General features: G+C 38.5%; 1 protein-coding gene across 1 annotated transcript; it reads left to right on the top strand.

Moving 5' to 3' along the window:
- Positions 1-311: 311 nt before the first annotated feature.
- Positions 312-6,877, top strand: LOC141301605 (aminopeptidase N-like). Its single transcript, XM_073831804.1, has 20 exons — positions 312-889; positions 972-1,114; positions 1,273-1,409; positions 1,539-1,665; positions 2,163-2,317; positions 2,447-2,560; positions 2,665-2,808; positions 2,895-2,960; positions 3,051-3,116; positions 3,193-3,365; positions 4,099-4,175; positions 4,659-4,792; positions 4,915-4,970; positions 5,053-5,200; positions 5,291-5,379; positions 5,470-5,580; positions 5,679-5,846; positions 5,930-6,070; positions 6,163-6,244; positions 6,348-6,877. The coding sequence occupies exons 1-20, from the start codon at positions 318-320 to the stop codon at positions 6,501-6,503; spliced, it is 2,859 nt and encodes a 952-aa protein (XP_073687905.1). The 5' UTR covers positions 312-317; the 3' UTR covers positions 6,504-6,877.
- Positions 6,878-10,973: the final 4,096 nt, after the last annotated feature.

Below are 10,973 nucleotides of genomic sequence, written 5' to 3'. Positions count from 1 at the left end.
ATACAGTAATTTAATCATGACAATAAAATTCCCAAAGCATTTCGCGTCTGCATATTGATGCCAAAGATTTCTTATTTAAAGTAATGGAGGATCCTGCATGCCGAAAAAAGGACGCTAAAGGGGTACCCTTGTGTGTCAAAAAGTGACACCAAAGGGTCCTGACAAGTTGGGAGTGAGAATGTGTTGCTTGTACAGTGGAGCTGTGCTGTGTTAATGGATGAACCATTAGTTAATGTGGGAGGAGAATGTTCCCATCCCTTAAATAAAATGTTGTGCAGATGTCAGTTTCACTCCTCTCATCCTGTCATTGCTGAAACATGGGAAAAGGTTTCTTCATCAGTAAAACTGTCGGGATAGTAGGGATTGTGTTAGGGGCTGGAGCGCTAGCCACAATCATTGCTCTCTCTGTGGTCTACTCCCAAGAGAAGTCCAAGAACAACGAGAATGATGTTGCAGGAACAACATCAGTTCCAACAACGGAACCATCTAATGAACCATGGGACAAGTGGCGCCTTCCTCAGACTCTTAGTCCACAAACCTACAATGTCACTCTGTGGCCACGGCTCCAGCCTGATTCAACCGGACTCTACATCTTCACAGGGATGTCCAGTGTGGTCTTCAGATGTGTGCATGAGACAGACCTCATTCTTATTCACTCCAATAAGCTGAACATGACAGAGCAACCCACCTTGACAGCACTTGGAAGCAAGTCAGCACCTACCATTGCATCAATTGTGATGCACACAAAAACACAGTATATGGCGATTCATTTGAAAAATAAATTAACTGCTGGGGAAAGCTACGAGCTCTACACAGAATTTGTAGGCGAGCTTGCGGATGACTTGGGAGGTTTCTACCGAAGTGAATACTATGAGAATGGAGTTAAGAAGTAAGAAGTTTCTTTGTCTTGTCAGTTCCTCCTGTTCTACATTTTTTTTAATATATAGTTAAATCTCCTTGTTCTTTTTTAGAGTGGTTGCCACAACCCAGATGCAGGCAACAGATGCCAGGAAGGCATTCCCTTGCTTTGATGAACCTGCAATGAAAGCGGTATTCTACATCACTCTTCTCCATGATCCAGCAACCGTAGCCCTCTCCAATGGTGTTGTGATAGGTAAAAGAAAACTCTATTCTATACAGGAGAAGTGTTGGGAAACTGTTTGTCAGTCTACAAGTTAATCATAATTAGAAAAAGTTAAACAGTTCTTTCAAACTGATTTCAAGAAAATTAGATGTTCGCTGTTTCATCAGGCACATCTTTTTGACTTTCAGATGAGGTTAACGTCACAGTGGATGGTACTGTTGTAACAAGAACAACATTTGCGCCCACAGAAGTAATGTCGACATATTTGTTGGCATTTATTGTCAGCGATTTTGGCTTCATAGAACAAAACATTGGAAATCTGCAGGTAGTTGATCTTTTGCAGGATCTTTGGACAAAACTGCACTAACCTACTGTACATTTTAGCAAAGACTAAAAAAACCAGCATATGTTCATACTAAAACCATCTACTGCATATTGTAATTTATACAAACAGATTAGAATTTTTGCCCGTCAACAAGCAATAAATGCTGGACAAGGGCAGTATGCTCTCAATGTGACTGGACCAATTCTCAAATTCTTTGAGAAGTATTATAATGTCTCCTATCCACTGCCCAAATCAGGTAAGAACCTATGATTGAATTGTTTTATATCGAAATTGACCTATCAGTAAGCATGCAGATGAGCCCATGGCAGTTGAGTATCAGTAAATTAAGTAAATAAGGTAAATTAATTTAATCTTACCCTGCGGTACATGAACAGTGTTGATCTGGATGTTGTCTTCTGCAATCGTGGCAACCACAATAAGGCTTCTCCCACTTGCATTGTGATCTGTAAACCCTCTCTTACAAATTAATTTTGTGACCCACCATATTTATTTAAAAAAAATTATGTTCCACTTGAATGATTCTGTGTGCAAAATTTATCACAAAGGACAAAGTTTTTTAACTGTCATTGTAAGACAGTTAGCAACTCTGTTTGTTTGTCCGAGTGAGCCACAGTAACTAAGGCGGCTAGGGCATACTAATAGGTCAATTACAATTTAAGTAAGAATAGGTAAATTCTTAAGTATTTTAGGGCGTTTTTAGAAGTTTTACTTATTCCTCAAAATATTGCACAGACCAAATCGCTCTGCCAGACTTCAACGCTGGTGCAATGGAAAACTGGGGCTTAATTGCATACAGAGAGACAGCTCTGCTGTACGATGAAGAAATATCCTCAAATGGAAACCAAGAGAGAATCGTTACTGTTATTGCCCATGAACTTGCACATCAGGTATAATCTGGAGTCATTTTTATAATTTGAACCCTAAATTGAAAATGTTTTACTGAAGATCATTTTATCAACTTAAAGTTTACAACCCCAGCAATTCACCTATTCAAGACCTATCTCTTTCTTTTTTAGTGGTTTGGAAACCTTGTGACTCTCAGGTGGTGGAATGACCTGTGGCTCAATGAAGGTTTTGCATCTTATGTAGAATATCTTGGGGCAGATGAAGCTGAGCCGGATTGGAACATTGTGAGTGTTTAAAGCAAAAGCCAGAGCAAGAAAATTGTAAATGCTAAAAGCTATCACTAAGAAGAGTTGAAATCATTACTGACACTACTATTTATATCTTACAGAAAGATCTCATCGTTCTTAATGATGTGCACAGAGTTTTTGCCATTGATGCACTGGCCTCATCTCACCCCTTATCGTCTAGGGAGGAGGAGATCCTAAAACCAGGCCAAATTAGTGCAGTGTTTGATACGATTTCCTACAGTAAGGTAATGTGGGAACTGTTTGCTATGCTGGCTATAATATGTAATAATTAAGAACATACGTTGTACATGCCATGTCTCTTTTCCTCTAGGGGGCATCAGTACTTAGGATGTTATCTTATTTTCTGACTGAGACAGTTTTTACTCAAGGCCTCCAGGTAAAAATTCTATTGCTGTACAACACAAATTTAATATGCTTTTGTGATGGAATGTGCTTTTGTACATTCACAACCAATTTGTTTTAACAGACTTACCTGGATCATTTCAAATTCAGCAACACAGTGTATACGGACCTTTGGGAGCATCTTCAAAGAGTATGTTGCAATTAAACAATGCTGTGCAGCCATGTTCAGCCACAAGACACAAGTGCTCATATCTGAAATGTTTTAGGCTGTGGACACCAGCGGCACCGATCTTCCCCAAACTGTGCAAGAGATTATGAATCGCTGGGTTCTTCAAATGGGCTTTCCTGTGGTCACTATTAACACTGCAACTGGCCAGATCACACAGGAGCACTTCCTCCTGGACCCTGAAAGTAAACCAGACAGGCCATCAGAATTTAAGTATGTCAACTTATTTATCATAAAGCAGCTATTACTGATTCTAATCACAGCACAGTTTACTAGTTTACTTTAAAGTATTTTTCTACCATATTTCTATTACATAAAGTAGGATGAGGACTTGATTGTATCAGTCAGTTGTTGATTGGATGGAGGCAGATTAGCCAAATGTGAGATTGCAGCTGATTCTAAGAAAGGGGCCGGGTAAAAACAGACTAATTGATTGGAGAAGTCTGGCATACGTCACCAGAGAGAAATCTGTAGTTTCACCGGAAGATTGAACTGACTTTCTGATTAAAAATTACAAGATAATTAATTTTTTTGTAACACTATAGGGACCACTTATAACGAATTGCTTATTATCATACCTATTGTTAACATATTGGCCGTTTATTTGTACTTATAAAGCGCATATTCTGCAAGACCACATTCCATAGTACATCCCTAATCCTACCCAATACCGAAACTTAACTGCCTTACTAACTATTAGTAAGCAGCAAATTAGGAGTTTATTGAGGCAAAAGCCTTGGTTTGTTAATAGTGAGAATTCGACCTTAAAATAAAGTGTGAATATTTTTTAAATGAAATATGTGCACAGATAAATTGCTCACAGTTAGATCAATAGCATATATTTAGAGTGAATTCTCTTTCAATACCAACTTATTACATATACTGTATCCTACTTAAGAATAAAGAAAAGTAGAATTACTATATCACAATGTTCTTCATTTTTCAGTTACGAGTGGTTTGTACCAATTTCATGGACAAAGAAAGAAGCAGCACAACCCCTACATTGGCTGCTACAGAAAACTCGTGAGTTTAAAGATGACAGTAACAATAACGATTACAGCTATATTTACTGTGGAAATGATGGATCATCCAAAAATGACAATTTTGTTGCTACATATACACATTCATGTTGTTCCAAAACCTTATGACTTTGTTTCTTATGTGGAACTCAAAAGGAGAATTCTAGCAGAATGCTCAAACTGTTGCGTTCCATACAATGACAGTGAATAGAGACATGTGGCTGTCAAGCTTCAAAAAAGCAAAGTAGAAGTAGTCCATTCTATTTCCATATACCAAATCTGCTAAAAAGAATAAGATAACTACTCATTACTTTATGTTCCACAGAAAAAACTATGATGTTGATTAAATGATGGCAGATTTTTTATAATTGGTGAACTTTGAATGTGTTTATATTCACAAATTATCTTTCAATGTTAATAAAGTACAATACTGTATTTGTTTTAACAAATTCATGTATTTCTGTTCTTCATTTCTTATTTACTGTAGAACAATCGAATGAAATGAAAATAACTGGTGATGAGTGGATTTTGGCCAACATTAATGTGACAGGATACTACAGGGTTAACTATGATAATGAAAACTGGCAGCGCCTGCTTAATGTACTCCAGACTTCAATACAGGTAAGAAGAATAACATTTATTTATATTAAGGTAATATTGTTGAAAACACTTAGAGCAACATTTGCTTTTCATTCAGCATAATAATCATGACAATAATCTTTTCTTAATTTGATTTCATTTAGAGCATTCCTGTTATTAACCGGGCACAGATAATTGATGATGCTTTTAACCTGGCCAAGTAAGATTTGATCTTCTTTCTTCAAAGTTATGAGTAATTTTCAGTCAGTCCCAATGCTAAAAAACATCTTTTCCCTTTACAGAGCAGGAATTATTGAAACGACATTGGCTCTAAAAACCACACTGTTCCTAGAATCTGAAAATGAATACATCCCGTGGGAGTCTGCGCTCGATAACTTGTACTACTTTTACCTCATGTTTGATCGCACAGAGGTGTACGGCCCCATGCAGGTAAGTTTGTCTTTAAATATTTCATAATGTTAATGTTTCATTAACTCAACTGAGCTTGAATTCTAACATCACATAATTTCATACCTGCAGGCGTATGTTGGAAAACAGGTGAATAATTTGTTTGATTACTTCACAAGGATTACAAATTGGGAGGATGTGCCTAAAGGACATACTGACCAGTAAGTCATGTAAATATACAGTAGTGACAATAAAAGCTTAGATTTCCCCTTAAGCATCCATTCATTGCATTTATGTCTTTGTATCTGCAGATATAATCAAGTAAATGCACTCAGAGTTGCCTGCAGCACTGGCCTCGAAGACTGTACAATTCTAGTCAAAACATGGTTCCAAAAGTGGATGGACAATCCAGCTGTCAACCCGTGAGTTTAAATGATTTTGGACACTTGGTACATTAATTAATATATTGTAAGCATATTATCTTAAATTAACTTATTTTTACATTTTCTCACTGCTTCAGTATTAAGCCCAACTTAAGGTATACAGTGTACTGCAGTGCCATTGCTGCAGGTGGTGAGAAGGAGTGGGACTTTGCTTGGCAGGAGTTTGAAAATGCCACTGTTGCTTCAGAGAAAGATAAACTGAGAGCTGCAATGACTTGTGCCACCAAGCCCTGGTTACTGAACAGGTGAGCTCACTGTAGATTACTGCTGGCAAATTCAAACTCTCATTGCTTTTGGCTAAATACATGTGCTTCGATTTATGTTGTAGGTATCTCAAATACACTTTGGATCCAAACAAAATTCGGAAACAGGACGCCACCTCTACCATCATCAGTATTGCAAGCAATGTGGTCGGCCAATCATTGGCCTGGGATTTTGTTAGAGCCAACTGGGAGTACATTTTTAATCAGTAAGAAAAAAATACTGGGTGAATCTGTTATTATTTGCTTAACAATACAGATAGCAGTTTTCTATAACTGCATATCCACTATTCTCCATTAGGTATGGAGGTGGATTATTCTCTTTCTCCGGTCTCATCAATGGCATCACAAGAAGATTCTCAACTCCGTATGAATTGCAACAGGTATGTAATCTAACCCCAATGCTGTTTTAATTATTTGACTGTTGTACAGTATATGTTTACATTTGAATGTTTCTTAATCTACTCCCCTGTTTTAAAAACACAGCTGAGACAGTTTAGGGATGACTACGCTCACATTGGTTTCGGTTCAGGAACCCTAGCCATTCAGCAATCCATCGAGAGGACTCAGGCCAACATCAAATGGGTTGAAAAGAACAAAGAAGCAGTCTTTAAATGGTTCAGTGATCAATCAAAACTTTAAAAGATTCACATACTGTAGTTTGTTGCTCTGAGGAGGAGAGGAACAGTGGGACATTGATTTGTTTGGCTAAGATGAGCATTAAAGGAAATGATTATTTATTATTGATGATGTTCTAAACCCCAGTATATTCCAGAGGTACTTTCTTCCTATGATGATGTACAGTATACAAATATTTTTCTTTAAGGTGTGCCTTATGTTATAATTGTCTGTTTTGCATTTGATTTTTTTTTTTTTTTTTTGTAAAAATAAATTGAATAATGATAAATTAACTTAACTAATGAAACAGAAATTAGTATCTGAACTGTAAACTGAACTCTTTGGAATTTATAATTTTGATATTTCGTCTAATGAAAATAAAAACCTCAATCCATGAACTAATTTGTATTTTTTTGTAGTATACCATTACTTTTATACTGTAAATATGTATATTAATTACATGTTGTCACTGGAACAACTAGTTAATAAATAGCCTTATCACAAAAAAAACCTATCAAGTAGCAGTTTCTGATTTTCATAATCAGATGAAAAAAGCTCTAAATGATTGACAGACTGAGTGAGACAAACTGCTACCTCTAAAGTGAATTCAAGGCTGTTTCATGAATCTTTAAAACCAACTTAATCAAGGGAACAGTTCATGAAGAGTTATTTGCTAGAGGATGTGATGATGTCTTTTTCTCAACTCCAGGAACGCAAAGAAGGGACTTGTGTTCCTGTGAAGAGTGGTCTTGCCAGGCTTCCTTGAAAAAACGAACAGAACAGAACTCTGAAGGACGCAAGAACACACCTTCTCAGCATTTCCAGCATCAGGACCCACAAGCTCTTCCACCTCCTAGGCATGTTGGATCTCAACTACGTGGACATCAGTCTAACACTCGACACCGAGTGACGTCTCCCCACCTTAACTGAAAAGCACAGATGTAGACAGTGGGATGTTTAGTACAGAAAGTCACCTGAAGCATTGGAGATGGATAACATCAAATCAGTAGCTGTTTACTACCCTTTCAAGAGGATACAGTATACACTTTCGCTGTCGACCCCCTGTTCATTTTGGGTGCGCAAGGGTGCCATAGAGTTAGTCAACCCTTAAGTTCACAGCAGGGGGTTCTATTCCATTTATTTTCTGGTCACCAAGAAGTATGTTGAGTTTCAGCTGATCTTAGACTTGAGAAATCTGAATTGCTTTTTAAAGTTCCTTCTGTTCCGGATGTTACGCACGGCAGATGGGTTACAGGCGGTTATGCCAGAAGACAATTTAAAGGATGCCTATTTTCATGTTCCAATTTCTCTAGAACAAAGGAGATTCCTTCGGTTTGCATTTATGGGTCAAATATTCCAGTTCAGAGTGCTTCCGTTTGGCCTGGCTCTGGCACCAAGTTCTGGCACAAAGTTTGCCCAGGTGGCATTGGAACTACTTAAAAGGAATAGCATGAGGGTATTGCCATACCTGGATGACTGGCTTGTTTCTGTACCATATTGCAGCTTTAGGGGTTGCTGTGATTTGGGAAAAATTCTAGCATGTCTCAATGCAGACAACCAATTTCTTAGGTCTTGTTCTCAACTCTGTCACAATGCTGGCATCTCCAACTCTAGAGAGAATAAGGTAAATTCAGAGGGCTGTAGGGTGCTGGCTTGTTTCTGTACCTGATTGCAGCTTTAGGGGTTGCTGTGATTTGGGGAAAATTCTAGCATGTCTCAATGCAGACAACCAATTTCTTAGGTCTTGTTCTCAACTCTGTCACAATGCTGGCATCTCCAACTCTAGAGAGAATAAGGTAAATTCAGAGGGCTGTAGGGTGCTGGCTTGTTTCTGTACCTGATTGCAGCTTTAGGGGTTGCTGTGATTTGGGGAAAATTCTAGCATGTCTCAATGCAGACAACCAATTTCTTAGGTCTTGTTCTCAACTCTGTCACAATGCTGGCATCTCCAACTCTAGTGAGAATAAGGTAAATTCTAAAGGGCTGTAGGGTGCCCTCAGGTGGGCAGTTTGAGACAAATACATGAAGATCAGAATCACACTTTGTTGCACGCAAGCTCTAGCACTTTGGTCACAGAAACTATTTCTCCTCAGAGGAGTTCCATTAGGACCTCCACCTTCTCGGTGGGAGATCATCAGGACAGATGCCAGTCTTCTTGGATGAGGTGGAGAGCTGTGGCAACATTTTGGGCAGCGTTCAAGGGAGTATCGCTCTCTTGAGATTTGTGCTGCAGTAACGTGGAGTTCAGTTTGCTCAGGTGGCACTGGAACTACTTGAAAGGAATAGCATGAGGGTATTGCCATAGCTGGATGACTGGCTTGTCTCTGTACCATGTTGTAGCTTTAGGGGTTGCTGTGATTTGGGGAAAATTTAAGCTTGTCTCAATGCATACAACCAGTTTCTTAGGTCTTGTTCTCAACTCTGTCACAATGCTGGCATCTCCAACTCTAGAGAGAATAAGGTAAATTCTAAAGGGCTGTAGGGTGCCCTCAGGTGGGCAGTTTGAGACAAATACATGAAGATCAGAATCACACTTTGTTGCACGCGAGCTCTAGCACCTTGGTCACAGAAATTATTTCTCCTCAGAGGAGTTCCATTGGGACTCTGAATTGATTTTTCCCGCATTGTGACAGAGTTGAGAACAAGACCTAAGAAATTGGCTGTCTGACAAGCTTGCATTTTTCCCAAATCACAGCAACCCCTTAAGCTGCAATCAGGTACAGAGATCATCAGGACAGATGCCAGTCTTCTTGGATGGGGTGGAGAGCTGTGGCAACATTTTGGGCAGTGTTCAAGGGAGTGTCGCTCTCTTGAGATTTGTGCTGCAGTAACATGGAGTTCAGATTGCACATTTTCGCAATTTTACAGTTTAAATGTGACTCCCTTAACAGACTCTGAATACAAGCTGATCTACAGACACTATGCCACCCTGTACTGTGTGTTTTGTATGAGCTCATCAGAGAGTGAGCTGAAGATTCAAGATCTTATAAAGATAAACATTCTGCAATTTACATGCTGTAGTTCTGACCTACAGCCACAAGGGGGCAGTTAATGTTTCTCATTGTATTCAGATATCAGATATCAGATATCATGCACATAAAGACAAGCAAGAGTTTAAAACGGTTGTTTTAGTACAATGGTTGTTTGACATATGCATTAGTTCTCACTGGACCACACAAATTCTATATTACCTGTAAGCACTATATAAATACCAATTATTCAGTATGGTATACATCCAAGTACTATAGTATCTGATGCCATAGTACTTTTTTGCATGAGTAGTTAATTTGCTTCTTTCTGTGTGTGTGTAACCTAAAACCTTACTTTAGACTTAAAATCTCACTGAAAAACATGTATATATATCATTTTGTCATGCAGGTCTTTGTGGAAACCCGGGACAAATGCTTTGAGACTGTGAGTGAACTGGACCCAATCTTTCACATGGATAAGGTCAGCTTTTTGCAGAGTTATTATCATTATAGCAGCAGTCCGCAAATTTTGACTCTTTGTCACCATCTCTGTCTAAAACGTGCAGTTGCAGTTATTTGTGGAATAATCTTTACTTGGGTTCTGCATCGGCACAGCTCCTCAGTGCAGAAGAATCTAATATTTTGAGGTGTATTCTAGGCTGTCAGCTGTTGTCACAGTTGTGGATACTGTACTTAGGAATCGCAGGTTCTACATCTTGGAAGAATGACCCAAATAAGAATTTTTCCTAATGTTAGTTAATACTGTAGGAAGATCAAAGTTGGCATACAGCAGCTTCAAAAGTAGAAACATACTTATGCTTTTGGCTTGTTGGATGTGCGCACTTTGAGTGTGATCTTAAAGGTCCACTGAAGTGCCTTGAAACACGCAGCGTTATTCTATGTGGTGACGTGCTTTTAAGGTGAAACAAAAACATATCGCCCAGCCCCGCCCACTTATTTTGAATAGCCAATAGCGTTTCATTTATATCTCTTCGGGCCAGAGCCATTAAGCTCGGTAAAGCCGCATTTGTAGCTTATGACAGCCACAGACTAATAAATTACCCCACAGATTTATTATGAAACTCATAATCATGCTGAGGCTGTGTAGTTTAATACATGCCGATTGCACTTATGAGCGCATATGATCTGCTCCGTGTATTGCGTCTCTGTGTAGGGGGCGGGACAATACGGACTCTAGAGAGCATTTGATTGGACAGAACGTTTGATGAGAAACTGAAGTGCACAGTGATATCATCCAAATCGTTGATTCATATTGGCGGAAGTGACAAGACTGTAAGTTTTGAATGCACATATATTGTAAACGCAATTTTTGTCGTTGTTTTGAAGCACACTAGCTTATAGATAATCTTAAGGATAATATATTCATACTAAAAGCCAAAAAACTTTAATTTTGATTTCAGGGGGACTTTAATGTTAGTTAAAAATACAGTCGTTCATTGTTTGGCCATGTTGGTTAACAATGCATTAACTGTTAACAAATGCAAATTGTGATTTTAATAGTGAC

The sequence above is a fragment of the Garra rufa genome, chromosome 25 (assembly GCF_049309525.1).
Source record: "Garra rufa chromosome 25, GarRuf1.0, whole genome shotgun sequence".
In the NCBI taxonomy this organism is placed as follows: domain Eukaryota; kingdom Metazoa; phylum Chordata; class Actinopteri; order Cypriniformes; family Cyprinidae; genus Garra; species Garra rufa.
This window is presented reverse-complemented; position numbering and strand designations above follow the sequence as displayed.

What these genes read in the sequence shown, in the direction of transcription:
- LOC141301605 (XM_073831804.1), top strand. Translation starts at nt 318, where the DNA reads ATGGGAAAAGGTTTCTTCATCAGTAAAACTGTCGGGATAGTAGGGATT. An exon ending in CTATCCACTGCCCAAATCAG is followed by an intron (nt 1,666 to 2,162) that starts GTAAGAACCTAT and finishes AATATTGCACAG; the next exon opens with ACCAAATCGCTCTGCCAGAC. An exon ending in ATACGATTTCCTACAGTAAG is followed by an intron (nt 2,809 to 2,894) that starts GTAATGTGGGAA and finishes CTTTTCCTCTAG; the next exon opens with GGGGCATCAGTACTTAGGAT.